The sequence below is a fragment of the Schistocerca serialis genome, chromosome 4 (assembly GCF_023864345.2).
Source record: "Schistocerca serialis cubense isolate TAMUIC-IGC-003099 chromosome 4, iqSchSeri2.2, whole genome shotgun sequence".
Taxonomy (NCBI): Eukaryota; Metazoa; Arthropoda; class Insecta; order Orthoptera; family Acrididae; genus Schistocerca; species Schistocerca serialis.
Genome location: NC_064641.1, coordinates 859,888,470 through 859,903,606, shown reverse-complemented (window position 1 = coordinate 859,903,606; position 15,137 = coordinate 859,888,470). Strand labels below are relative to the sequence as shown.

At 38.5% G+C, this 15,137-nt stretch overlaps 1 protein-coding gene across 1 annotated transcript in view; it reads left to right on the top strand.

Annotated features, from left to right (window-relative positions):
* Positions 1–10,840, top strand: part of LOC126473497 (hemocytin) — a 568,134-nt gene extending 557,294 nt beyond the window's left edge. Inside the window, exon 78 of the mRNA XM_050100583.1 lies at positions 10,141–10,840. Coding sequence (XP_049956540.1) covers positions 10,141–10,649 — 509 coding nt within the window. The 3' untranslated portion in view covers positions 10,650–10,840. The remainder of the gene's footprint in view (positions 1–10,140) is intronic.
* Positions 10,841–15,137: the final 4,297 nt, after the last annotated feature.

Below are 15,137 nucleotides of genomic sequence, written 5' to 3'. Positions count from 1 at the left end.
CGTACAGATCTACCGTATTTACTCGAATCTAAGCCGCACTCATATCTAAGCCTCACCTGAAAAATGAGACTCGAAATCAAGTAAAAAAATTTTTCCCGAATCTAAGCCGCACTGAAATTTGAGACTCAAAATTCAAGGGGAGAGAAAAGTTTTAGGCCACACCTCCAAATTGAAACAAAGTTGGTCCATTGTAATATGAGACACAATTTAGGTCGAGTGAATGACAATACAGCTACAGTAGTTTGGTTCGAGTCGTAAGCTTAGCAGTTAAGCTTTATCAGGTAGCCATTGCTATGTGTCAGGCACTCCATCCATATTATACGGGTACCCTTCCTTTTTTACGTGCTTCGTCTTGTTTGAATTGATTGCTTATTTTTCTTTGATCTGATAAGTGCCGTTCTCTTTGTTATAGGTGTTTACGTCACGCTAAGCTGAAAATGCATTACTGTACTGTGTCATGCACTGTTTGCCGCATTCTCATGATGAGTGTTTACGGCCTGTCGCCGCTCGCGGCATGGCTTGCTTTTGTGCACGCTACCGCCACTTACAATTATATATATTTAAAAAAAAAAAAAGAGAGAGAGAGAGAGAGAGAGAGAGAGAGAGAGGAATTGTCTCATTAGCGAAACAATGGCAAGAGACTGCTATTTTTTGTTACTTACACTGCTGCTTTCTTTGATAATGATCAACAAGAACCAAATAATATACTGTGTATGACAGAAGTTCTGAACGAGAGCTAAGCGAAAATTTTTCTCCCTTTGAAAATCTTTGCAGACGCCTCTTTAGTACACATCATTCTGCACAGAAATTAGAGTCATTTTAGATTTAAAAATCTAGTCAGTTGCCGTGCTTCATTTCTGACTGTATCACTATCAGGCATAAGAATAATACGAATATAAACATGACATGATATGTATATTCTTCCGCGTTTGCTGTTGTCTCACTCTAGTTTCGTAGTTCATTAGGCAGACAGGATTTAAATGAGATAGCAGCAAACATGAAACAATACGTAGAAAATGTTTCTATTCGTATTATTCTTATGGTGAAGAGAATAACTGCATGTGAATCACAGTTCATAAAAGTTCCTATTAGCAACCATCTCTTCTCACAGGAAGGAAAAAATTCAGAACGTAGAGTTGGCCATACTGAAAAACATCCCAAACAGTATTGCCAGTCGGATTTTTGTAGTACATTGAAATGCTGCTACATTCGAAGATGAACTATACGGAATTTGTATTTACTTCATTGGATAATGTATGAAAATGCAGTGGTCGAAACTTGGGGCGGAGAAAAAAAGCTCGTCTTCCACATTTTTTTAAATTTATTTACTGACACAGAGGTTTTGGCACCAGTATTTATCTTTGTGCCTGCAAAGCATGCCTGTGTAGCACTACATATATTCGACGGCAGAAGTTACTTGTGGCGGCACCTACCAACATTTTTCAGAACTTCCGCTTACTTTGCACTCGATTCTAAGCCGCAGGCAGTTTTTTGGATTACAAAAAACCGGAAAAAATTGCGGCTTTGATTCGAGTAAATACGGTAATACAAGCATATTTGGCAAACCAAGCAAGGCACTTGTCATACAAGTTTAGTCCACTCTAATACCACATCCTTTGTGAACCAGGTTTAAGTCCCATAGTGCTCAAAGCCATTTGAATCAACCACTTTCGTTAGCATTTACAATAACCTTTTTTGGAAATACCTGGGGCAAAGGTATTGTCTTGCACTTGAAAACAATGAATGATGGCAATTTATGGCCATTGGCAATACAAGCATGCATGACGGACATCCTCAGCTTTTCACCACTTGTGGACAGTATTTTAACATCTTTGTTTCCTTGTGCTTCTGCTATGTAAATTTTTGGCATATCAAAATACACTGAAGTGTGGTCCACATTACCTAAAAGACCAAGAATATAATTATTTTTGGTGCACTGTCTGATTATGAAATGCTGAAATTCAGTCAGTTTTTCCTCATACTTTTGTGGCAGCTTCTGTGCAATGTGGCAGCTTCTGTGCAATTGAAGTGCGTCTATGAGGAGAAAGTCCCCAGTGTTTCATGAAATGTTTAACCCAGTTGTGGCTTCCTTTGAAATTCATTATTTCGTGCTGTTGAACAACTTCATGTGCTCTAACTTGTATAATTTCAGAACCCTAACAAAATCATTCAGTGCAACTTCTAATGTTTAATAGCAGCTGCTGTTTGGAACAGAAAATTTGCATTTCTGGAACAAGCTAAAAGTTGTTCCTTTTGTTGTCTCCTCTACCTCACATTACTCTCGTCAATCCCACATTGCTGACCTACAGCACAATTTGATGTTTTCTCAATGAGGGAAATTACTTCTCTTTTCAACTTCTTGGTCAAAAGTTCTAAAGTAGACTGAAACAAAGGGTGAAGTTCAAATGTACTGTCTGCAAATGTTGTAGTGAGCACTGCTCTCATTTGCCTGGCGGTCAGTGGAAGAAACAGAAATGAACTGAGAGCAGCACAAAAATTTCACTCATTCTGCACAGTGTCAGGGTTCCCATTCTTTTCCAGATCTGAAAATTAGGGTCTTTTTAGGGCCAGTGAACACATGTGTTCTAAAGAGAAAACTTAAAAAATGAGGCTGCAAATTTAAGATACAATAAAGTATTTACTAGTACCACATAATTTTTTTAATTTAGCAAAACCAATTAAAAGGCATTACGAACCTGACTTTAAAATGTGTATTTTGTAAGTACATTTTATTTTATATTCACACTGTACCAGTACCTATATACACATTAATTATAATTATATATTCTAATTACTTTCATATCTTTCAGCATGGATTCAATTTTAGTGTTTATTCCTGTCAATTCCTCTTTTCTTCCTTGGCTGATCTTCTGAAACTGTTTGATTGAAAAATATATTTCACATCTCCCATATTTTCAGCTTTTTCTGGCAAATCATTAGCACTTTTGTCTAGTTCACTTATAGCATTTTGTAATCTCCTCTTTTTTTGTTTTCAGTCTTTATATTTCATATACAAATGATTTTATTTTAGAACCTTGTATTTCAGTTTGTCTCAGTTTTTTCTGTTCTTCAAGATAAGTTATGTATTTTTACCTGGTATTAGCAGCAGGTAAACGAAGTTCCATGTTCACTTAAAAATTAGCTAACCCCCAGGATGTTTTAGGTGATCAGTTATTACTCTTTGAGCAATAAATGTTTCACTTTCGACATTCTTCACTTCTATTAATTTATTTGAAGAGAAACCTCTTTCTGCATCTGCTTGACCATGAGATAAAATCAATAACTTTCTGATGACAGTGTACAGCTTTGAAAAATTTGGAGTCAAGAACTTGCATTAAAAAAAAATCAAGTCCTTCCTCTGAAGAACTGAAAGCTTTAAAGAGATCATAATTAGATGATACTTGCTCACTTAGAAATTGATTGTACTCTACAGTTATGTTCTCTAATAAGTTTAGTTTTCATAGGGTTTCTTAACATCAATTTCATTTTAGTGTAATAATCAAAGTGATTTCACGCCATTTGCCTTGGATCTAAAGAAGATAAGCTTTGGACCACTTTTGAGATAATTGGAGACTTTTCTAGCAAGTTTTTAACTAATGAAATCAAAAAATTATGAGCATCAGATCTTAAATTAAAGATATCTTTCTCCGAGCCTTTTTTGTCATAAAGTAAACCTTTTGCCATCAAGTTTCCTAAAAAGCCTAAACTAATTTTATGAACTTCTGTGTGCGTAGATTTATCTTAGAAATGAAATTTTGATAGTTTGTTTGCAGATGTCAGTTTATCTGTACAGTCTTTTTTTTAATCAAATCTAAATTTGTAAAAACATCGAGAACAAACCTTTTTAGATCCTCAGCAAAAAGGTAACATTGGACTAATGCTTTGATACTTTTCTAAAAGAGGTTAACATTCTGGCAACAGATAAGAAAAAATTAAGTTTCACAGTTATCAAGTTATCTTTGGTAGCTTTTTCCACTGTCTCATGAGGTTTTGAACCTAGTTTGTGAAATTGCTTCCCCCTCCCCAGACAAGAACCAAAATTTTTCACATCCAACTATACCCTAATATCCTCTCTGCTGTCAGAATATTTTCAAGGCACCTATGGCTACAAAATTTACATGGCATTTTCTTACTGGTTGAAATTTTTAAGAAATTGTTCCTACATGAGGGAGAAACCTTGAACAGCCACTAAAGTGCTGTAAACAAAGCATCTAAATTCCACCCTGCCACTCTGTTTCCTTTCATAAAAGCATTATTCATCACATCTACCTAAACTGAGCACCTGTTTATTGAGCTCATGATTTAAATTTCATTGAATCATACTAAATAGTTTCCAATTACCAGCAGTGCCATCCATTGCAATTGGAATTAACTTTCGTTAAGTCCAGTTTATTTGTTAGATCAGGAAATGCTTTCCTAGCGTCCTCGGCAGTACTGTGACCTAGGAAAGCAGAAAATAGATATCGTGTTTCTACTTTATTGTTTACATCATCCCAGTAACAGATGTGTAAATCCATTTATTTTCTCATTAAGATTTATTTAATGCTTCATTAAAGCGTGGTGTGAAACTACCCACATTATTAATTTTATCACACAATATATTCATGAAATATGGTGCTACCTAGAGCTGACCCAGTATGCACACGTAGTTGGACCACATGAAAACTGTTTTGCAATGTTGCTGTCTGGAATCATTTGGGGAAAACATTACTGGTATCCTCACAAGACTTGTAGGAAGAATTATTAGCCACACATTTTGCTGCCCATATTATTTCAGGATCTAATACTGAATTTTTAAAAATGTGTTTTGATAGAGTAGCCACTTGTCCCACTGCTTCATTAATGTTTTCTCTTTTCTAGTTTGGAAACTGCAGAACTGAGTGTTTTAGTTCCTTCTTCATTTTTTTTTTTTTAATTTCAAAAGTGATTTTAAGTTCACAGCAGCTATTTCTTTGGTCATCATATCTCTGTTACCTAAAAAGTAAAATAAAAATGCAATGTTCATTAACTACCATATGTTTATGCAATTTCATGAAAGTAAAGTTAAATTTGGGAATACATTTACTATTAAGGCCCTTTTTGAAAGATCATACAGTTCAATCATTCCATAAAATTTCTATAGTACTGTACAATTTCTCAAATCTGGACTCAAGCCAATGATCACATAGTGCAATTATTACAGTGCTGCTGAATTAATAATTTAAATTTCATACTGCCCATAAATGAATGCAATGACATTTACGGCCCCCCATCAAACATAAATTTTTACAATGCAGTTTCCAGTTTCACCTGCTAGGGGCGCAGTTCTCATGCCATGAGAACCAACTGTATTCTTCTTGGCTCTTGGTTGCTGCCAGTCAATCATCCTACATGCACTGCTTCAGACTCAAACTGTTTAACTGTTTTCCTGGCTCAGTAACTTGGTATCAAATTTTGTTGAACTAATGCACCAGATGAATCAAATACTCATGAAACAGCTTATTTTGAGCCATAACTTTAGGCTTAGCAAGTTATTAAGTGTAGCATCAGGACAAAGCAATTCTAATGCAGAGGCCACACCTGCATCTGTTGTGACGAAGCAATGTGTGCCGAAGCTACGTATATTTTACTTGCTAAAACGCGTGCTAATGCAGTGGTCACATTAGCAGCTTCATAATTTGGCTGCAATATAATTTCCAGACTTTTGTCAAGTTTGTTTGCTTCTGCAAGTGTGCTAACAATTATTTCATGCATGTATGAATGTAGTACAATAAGTCCTTTTCATTTACTCAGAACTGTAATCAGTCCGAGAACAACAATTCAACTGAGCAACGCTAATCCATCCACACAGCAGAATATTTAGCATGCGAAGCCACTACATTATCGCCAGCAGGGCAGCCCAAATATTTGTGACAATAGCCAATAATGACTGGTTACATTTGTGTATATGGTATGATTGCATGAAGCTTCGTGATGATAGATGCGGGTGCAGCTCCACCATTATAAAGTTTTAGAGCAAATGAACCTTACATCTAGCCACAAAGTCATTTTGGTTTATAGGATTTGAGAAAAAACTGCTTGTATACCAAAGTTAAAACAGTTTTTATGATATCTCTTAATGTGAATGTTTGAGATATTTCACTTGCTGTGGTGCACATCGATTGTTTGCTACTTCGTTTACATTCTTGCATTAATAAGAACAATGAAAAATAACAAAAAATATATTTTTATCTGCTCTTTCTGTCAGAAAATTGTGGAAACAATACCAGCATCTTCCAGAAAGAATACAAATGACCTCTTTAAATACTCAGATTTTTTTCTATAATAGGGTGACTGGCATGAGCAACAAGTCTCTAATTGAAGTGATATTTCAGGGTTCTCTTTCTAATCTGTAATTATCTGAAGTCTGGATTTGAGTGGTTGTTCTGTATTAATTATTTTGTCAAAAACCTATTCTGCTGTAAAACATTATTCACCATAATAAAATAAAGAGGTATGAAAAAATTATGGTGCTCATATATAGTTTTTAAGGATGGTTGTCCCATCTTTCCAAGTGCAAAACCTTTGTTGCACACAGTGCAGTTTGCTTTAAATTTATCATCAGGTGGTGTAATCCAATTCTTGAATTCATCTTTTTTAAACTAAAGACGATTAAAAACACTTTCACCCGTTAAGGGGGACTTAATGGTGGTAACATTCAACAAACAACTCAACAGCGGGCATATCTAATTCTTGAATTCATCTTTTGTCAACCAAAGATGGTAAATAGAGGAACCCTGGGTATGTGAGATTCTCCCCTCACATCACATGTATAGATGAGATCGAAGATGCCATGGGCATTAACACCCATTCCTTCTTGGCTGTAGCTGTCATATAATAGTTAGTGCCTTTAGTGTACTATGTGGCAACTACTGCCAATAAAGAATAGGCACTTATCCTCATAGCGTCTTCGACCTCCCATGCAAGTGATGCCTGGGCTGAGTCTTGTGTAGCTACCCAACGCTCCTCACTATTGAATCCAGAGATGATTAGAAATACATTTGCTTACTATGGAATTTTTAAATTTTCACCAAAGGGTGGTAGCACTCAACAAAATCTGCATTAAAGACATAAAAAAGCACTACTACTGATGGAAAGAACTGAATGGATAGACAATGCGTGATTCAGAACAACATTTATTCTCCTCATCACACAGAATATCTATTGAAAATCAATAAAGACATATGCCCTCCTTACTAGCCCACATCTAGCAGCAGTAGCAATACAAAAAAAACCACTGTGAATGGGCAGAAGTAATGCAATGTCATGCATTCCAGCAATTCACCATTGAATTAGACAAGCCCTCTACAGTTTTATTATGGAAAGAAGGACGCTTATTCTTCATGTAATGTTGGCATGTTTTGTTGACTTTTGTGTCATGTGTCCTCTGTTCCTTATTGTAGTCATTTGCCAAACTCAGTGATCTAACGTAGTGGATGTTCGGGATTGCTGAATTACAACAGCATTATTTTAATATCATATGTTTTGCTACAAAAAAGTCTGATACAGCATCTGACACTCACCAGCTATATAATGCATGCCTGAACCCTTGTTAGAACTGTCAGTGCAATATATCGTACGTAGCTGCTTTATGGTATGAGGTGCATGCATCTGTTGGTTGCTAGCACTGGCCCTTTCACGGCAACCATCCGTATATCCCATTTTCCCACACAGTATCCACCTGCCTTCCATCTGTAGCCAAATTGTACGTGGGCAGTAAACTTTTGCTTTTCTTCCTGGCTGTTGCCCTCATACGTTAATGATTATTTCCAAAAGGATATTGTGAAAAAGCTAATGAAATTTGAAAAAAATGGCTTTTATACAATTTTTGAGGCCTTAAACTTTAAAATATGGCCTTTTTAGGGGACCACCTAAGGATTCTGAAAATTGTAGCCTTTTTGAGGCACGTAGGAACCCTGAGTGTACCTCAAAATTATTTAGGATTATGTGTGTTAGTTCCAAAAAATGACTGCTTGAAAAGTAACCAATTTCTCATCTTCACTTTGTACCTGTCAGGTGCTTAACACATCCCCTAATTAGTGAGTTGTAATTTGTCATCATATACATATTTAATTATGTACTGGAATTTAATTCAGTGCATCATACGTGAATATTCTGATAAAGTTGCTCTAGGATGTCCATTAAGATGCGAAATGGTAATCAATATTTTCCTTCCATCCTTAATTTTATAGCACAGAATTAACATTACATACGAGTGAGCAAAGAGTACCCTCTTCAAGCAAATACCTTTTAGGTGGGATTATTCCTTATTACTCCTGTCTGTGAGAAGGTGAACAGATAGGAAGTTTTTAACACATTGCCAGAAAAAAATTAGTACACCCTTTCAGAGGTTTCCAAGTCACTCAAGATTTATTGATGCAGCAGTGCATATGGAGTGCACGAAATGATTACATATACAGATCAATAGCACAAGTGGTTCTGAGGTACCAGGTATCGAGCCATGCTGAAACACCCACATTAGTGCATGGTATAGCTTCCATGACCGGCAGTGCAGGTGCTGACTATGGCATCCATTTGATCATACAGATGGCAAATACTGTTCTGGAATATGTTATTCCATGCGGGCTTGACCTATTCATGTAATTCAGTAAGGGTTGTTGGCTGATGAGTCACACGAGTCGCTTCTCGTCCCATCATATCCCACATGTGCTTGTTTGGAGACAAGTCCAGAGATCAAGCAGCCCAAGGAAGCTGCTGCATGTCTTGCAGAGCATGTTGAGTTCCATGGGCACTGTGTGAATGAGCATTATCCTGTTGGAACAACACATCACCTTCCTGCTGCAAGAACCTCAGAAGGACAGGTGTAACAACATTCTCCACATACCTAGTGCTGCTTACCCTCCCCTCCAGGAACACCAGAGTGAATAAAGATCATAGCTTATTGCACTCCAGACCATAAAGTATGCGATGAGGCCAGTGTGTCTTGGATGAATGCACTGTATGAGACAGAGCAAAGGACCATCACTTGCATGCAGGCAGAATCTGCTTTCATCATTTGCATGCAGGCAGAATCTACTTTCATCACTGAAGATCATGGTGTGCCATTCCAGGTGGGCCATTTACATCAGTGCTGTGGTGTGAGTAGAAGACAGGCTAGAGGTGTGCCTGCCCGTAGTCCCAGTGCTACTAATGGTTCACAGCCTTTCACGTTGACATGTCTGGACTCACAGGCCCTGTTTAACTTGTGCTGTGGTAGCTGCACCATCTGCCACTGCTGCCCTTACAAAACAATGATCCTGGTGGGCGTCTGTGTTGTGTGGACATCTGGGGCCTCATCTACGGGTGAGAGAATGTTCATGTGACCACTGATACCAGCATTGTTGCACAACTGACACAGCATGTCCAACTTGTGTGGTAATTCTCTGAAAAGCAGGTCACAATCTGAGCCCTTTCACACTCACACAGTTCACTGTAGGAAGCACGAGTGCATCTCTGTGGCATGGTTGCCTGCTTGCCTCACACGTTTGCACAACACTGGGCCTTCTGGCTGTGAGCATTCCCTGTTAAAGTGTAGAAACAGATGGCACTCTGGTAGCTATGCCACTACGCTACCTGTTGACAGACACTGTTGAAACCATTATCAGTACATCTGCTATCCCCCAGGTGGCATATGCCATCATCGGATCAAAATTGATGTCATCTTTTCAGGTGTACAAATTTTTTTTCCCGGCAGTATATTTAATCAATACAAATCTTGATACAGCTTTCGTGAAGTATTGTGCAATACAAATGGAGTCAATAAACAAACTGGGAATGGTGACACACAACTTCTGGCCTGAGATGCTGGAGTCGTTAATCATATGTGCATGGGGTGTGCTTGCTTGTGTGTGTGAATAGTGTGTGTCGCTCTTTTACTGATGTAGGCTGTGCTCAAAATCTTTATGTAAGTGTCTTTTAATTGTGCCTGTCTACAACTTAAACATGTCTTCTTTATGGTCAGTAGCAACCTGTCTTTTCGTACATTGTTGATATTCCTACCAGGAGTTTCCATTGTTTGACACACAACTTACATCTTTATAAATGTTTATCTTTCAAGAGTTCTCATTGTTCAAATTCAGTGTGTACTATTACAACAGTATTACATGATGTTTTATTTTACAGATAACAGTGACTACAGGGGCATCTGTAAATGCTGTCAGGCAACAGGTTACAAGAAGCTATCCGTGAGACTAACTTGTGAAGATGGACACATATATGTAAAAAATGTTAGTGTACCTGTAACCTGCATCTGTTCAACCTGTGGCAGTAGTGGTTTAGACAGACCAGGAAATGGACAGCTAGATATCAAGTCACAGAAAAAAGGGCCTCATAATGTATTTGATGCTGAACGACAATTGGAGGGCTCTCTAAATGAACCACTGCCTACTGTTCCACAAGTCATTACACATCCACTGAATAAATCAGAAGGCATAGGAACTGCAACAGAAAACAAGAACGAAGTAAAAGAATTTGACACTGATGAAGAACGAGCATTTGATGAATATCTGAGAAAAGGCAGAGCGAAAACTCATGCAGCAAAGAATGCCACTAAGGGTTCAAAGACTAAAACAAGGAAGGAGTTGCCAGATGTGTTTGATGAACCACTTCTTATAAAGGAAGCTGATGCATGAAAAAAAAAAATAAATAAAGCCCTCTGATTGACTGAATATACTTGACATTTTCCTTTTTCAGAAGTTTCATATTGTAGTACCATATGTTTTTCCAGAGACACCAGACTGAAATAAATTACATCCTTCACTGTTGTTATTCTGTCAATGTATCTGTTTATGAAAAATAATACAGAAGTTTACAATACATTGTACTACTTTTTTCATTTATTTTACATCTTCAGCAATACAATTGTTTGTGTGTGTGTGTGTGTGTGTGTGTGTGTGTGTGTGTGTGTGTGCGTGTGAAAATAATGCAGAAAGAGAGTGATACGTCTTCACTTTTCAGCAAATACACACCTGATCAAAAGTATCTGGGGAATTCTATATAATGTGAAATTGACCACTATATGTCACAAGAGGTTGACTTGCCAGTGTAAAAGGAGGTGGGAAGTGTTCTATTCTCAGCAGTTAAACAGTTAACAGCAGCTTAGGAAAGCTCAGTGACTTTGAATGTGGACTAGTCACTGGATGCCACCTGAGTAACAAATGAATCAGATATATTTCAACCATTCTAAAGCTGCCCAAGTTGACAGTTGGTGATTTAACTGAGAAGTGCAGACGTGAAGGAACAACCAAATGCTAAATCGATACCAGATAGATCTCGTGTACGGACTGACAGGGACTGGGATTTTGGAGGATTGATGTAAAAAATTACATAAAATCAGTGAAAGAAACTTAAGTTCCAAACTGGACTAGAAGTCCAAAGCTCTGAAAAAGCTTTCATAGATTGATGAGTTTTGGTACTTGACATTACATGCTGATGACAGGATATACGTATGTCGAAAACTACATGAGGCAATGCATTGTGCTTACTAAAAGGTCATCATTTATGCAAGTAGTGTAGGTAATCTCATGCATGAGATCTTTATATGGAGTGAAACAAGTGAGTTGTGCGTGCCTTGGACACAGCGCCTACAAATATCTGAGTTGTAGTAGTTGAGCAATCATGAATTAAAATGATTTTCCAACACTTTCAGTGTTGAGTACTGCTCTGTGTGCATTTAGTATTTGTATGTTTGCTTTTAAAGTCCTGTGTCATATATTTACATTCATGGCATGCACTACACATTTTAAGTAATGACTAATGCAATATGGTGGCTAAAACCATATTAACCCTTCATCTGTGAAAATGGTCCAAGACCAAAACCAGTAGATGTTTGGGTGTAAAATAAAAACTGCTGATGGTTCAAATATGCATTTTATGCACTTTCAGTGTGTTGTAGAGTCCATGCCACTCTATTTCACCCGTCAAAGAGGAAAGAGATGAGCATACCAATGGATAGATGTATCTAATACAACTTCTCACAAGCATACTGTGTGTTCTAAAAAGCAAATGAAATTTCAGAGCCAATTCATCCTTATAATGAGAAGATATATTAATCCAAAATACTCATAAAACACAGAATAATTTAATTTTAGTATAATGTGAAGAATCCAATTAGACTCATATTTTACACTAAATTCTTTTTATCCTTGTATCTTCCTTTTGGTTGCATCAAGTCCAAGTATGTTGATTTCTCTCATTTTTGTCAAGTCTTCACATTCCTCTATTTCCAGTTAGTGTCAGAATATTAAGTAAGGCAATTTTAATTTGGGTCACATATTAAGTTTTATGTATTCTCCTCTTTGGTTGTGATGTAGTGTCAGGTGTTGCACCATCATTAATACCACTGCCAGAGGGAGAGCTAGAAACATTTTTTTCTATAGAAATACAGTATTTTCACCCAAGGCCTTATTTAGGTTTGAAAGCAATTTAATTAGTCAGAAGCTGCCTCACTAGGCCTATGACTTCCAAAGATTTGTATGTTGTGGTTATCTCACTTAGGTATTGGACCTCTCACTCCACCACAAGGTTGTGGTCCCCTTCTCATTTAATCCCTAGAAGGATCAACTCATCTCCCAGCTCTGTTGTACTGAAGTTTCCTTCACTGCCGCTACTGCCAGGTCTTCACCCATAGCTCTGCACACAGGTTCTGTACTGTAGCCCATGAGATTTGTTCCTGCCTGAAATCAGCCGTCCCAACACTCCAGCCTATTGAAGAGTATAATGCGCATCTCCGTGATACGGATGCACCAGACAGGAATTACTCAGGTGGAGGAGTAGGGAAAGTGGCCATATCTCCTTTGAGCTGGGTTAATAATCGTGTATTATGTCAACAGCCACTGGACAATGGGCTTGGTTGCTGAAACACGTCATGGTGATCAAAAGTAGAAGTGCAGTTTGTGGTGTTATTTGATTCCAGATAATTTTTACAGTGGAACCTTCACCATCATGTTCTACATGCTGGACAAGAAATTTATATGTAAAAATCATTTAAGAGTCATTGTGGAGAATTGATTATTTTAATGGCACAGTTTTGTTTGATTAATCATGTTACAGGGCAAGTAAACAAAGATGTTGTCAACAACACTTTCAATATTTTGAGGAAAAAAATCTTACAATGAATTCAGTCCTACACAACACATAGAATAGTACCAACATTAAATGTTAGAGGTGAAGTTAAGTGCATTCAGTTTTAGGAAGAAAACTGATGAGCTCCTAGATAAAGTTTTCTAATAAGTCATGAATGAATCAATATTGCTGTCCAGAGGTGACTAGTGCAGTTAGGAGCCCAGCTGAGATTTCTAAGCTAACCTCAAGGAATTTAGTTTTTATGCATTGCAGTTAACAGCAGCTGGTTCCATGTATTGGCTTTTGATTATCTCAGTGATCCATTTTCAAGTTTCATGCTCTATATATCATTTGCATGATTTCTGTTGAACTGATGCAAAATGTGTAAGTGCACAGGCTGTATATACGTTATTTGCTTGTATCAATATAATAGAAGGAAACGTTCCACGTGGGAAAAATTATATATAAAAACAAAGATGAGGTGACTTACCGAACGAAAGCGCTGGCAGGTCGATAGACACACAAACAAACACAAACATACACACAAAATTCAAGCTTTCGCAACAAACTGTTGCCTCATCAGGAAAGAGGGAAGGAGAGGGGAAGACGAAAGGAAGTGGGTTTTAAGGGAGAGGGTAAGGAGTCATTCCAATCCCGGGAGCGGAAAGACTTACCTTTGGGGGAAAAAAGGACAGGTATACACTCGCACACACGCACATATCCATCCACACATAAAGACACAAGCCAAAAGGTGTTGGTTACAGCTGGGCTATGTTGGACTTGGGTTGGTAGACAATGATGTGCATAAAGGTTAGGTGGTTGTGTTGCCGCCAAAACACGTTAAAGGACGGAGAAATTCGGGAAAATTTCGAAAAAACTGCGTGTAGTATATTAAAAGGAGTGGTACTGTGGTGGCAGATTATGAAAATGAGGCTAACAATTGTCTGACGAAGAAATAATGGCGTTAAAACCTGTGGGAAGCGGCTAAAAATGATCAGTGATGTGGGAAAAACGGAAATGGAAATAAAGCGAAAGTTATTAGAACTGGCCGAAATGGTTGTTTAAAAGGTGAAAGCAGCTGTTTGTGAACTAGAAACGGTGGAAATTATAGCGGCGGTAGTGCTGAAAGCGGCAAAAAAATGTTTTTAGTTATGGTTTGGAAGTGGGTTACGTATTATTGAGTATATACACTCCTGGAAATTGAAATAAGAACACCGTGAATTCATTGTCCCAGGAAGGGGAAACTTTATTGACACATCCCTGGGGTCAGATACATCACATGATCACACTGACAGAACCACAGGCACATAGACACAGGCAAGAGAGCATGCACAATGTCGGCACTAGTACAGTGTATATCCACCTTTCGCAGCAATGCAGGCTGCTATTCTCCCATGGAGACGATCGTAGAGATGCTGGAGGTAGTCCTGTGGAACGGCTTGCCATGCCATTTCCACCTGGCGCCTCAGTTGGACCAGCGTTCGTGCTGGACGTGCAGACCGCGTGAGACGACACTTTATCCAGTCCCAAACACGCTCAATGGGGGACAGATCCGGAGATCTTGCTGGCCAGGGTAGTTGACTTACACCTTCTAGAGCACGTTGGGTGGCACGGGATACATGCGGACGTGCATTGTCCTGTTGGAACAGCAAGTTCCTCGCCGGTCTAGGAATGGTAGAACGATGGGTTCGATGACGGTTTGGATGTACCGTGCACTATTCAGTGTCCCCTCGACGATCACCAGTGGTGTATGGCCAGTGTAGGAGATCGCTCCCCACACCATGATGCCGGGTGTTGACCCTGTGTGCCTCGGTCGTATGCAGTCCTGATTGTGGCGCTCACCTGCACGGCGCCAAACACGCATACGACCATCATTGGCACCAAGGCAGAAGCGACTCTCATCGCTGAAGACGACACGTCTCCATTCGTCCCTCCATTCACGCCTGTCGCGACACCACTGGAGGCGGGCTGCACGATGTTGGGGCGTGAGCGGAAGACGGCCTAACGGTGTGCGGGACCATAGCCCAGCTTCATGGAGACGGTTGCGAATGGTCCTC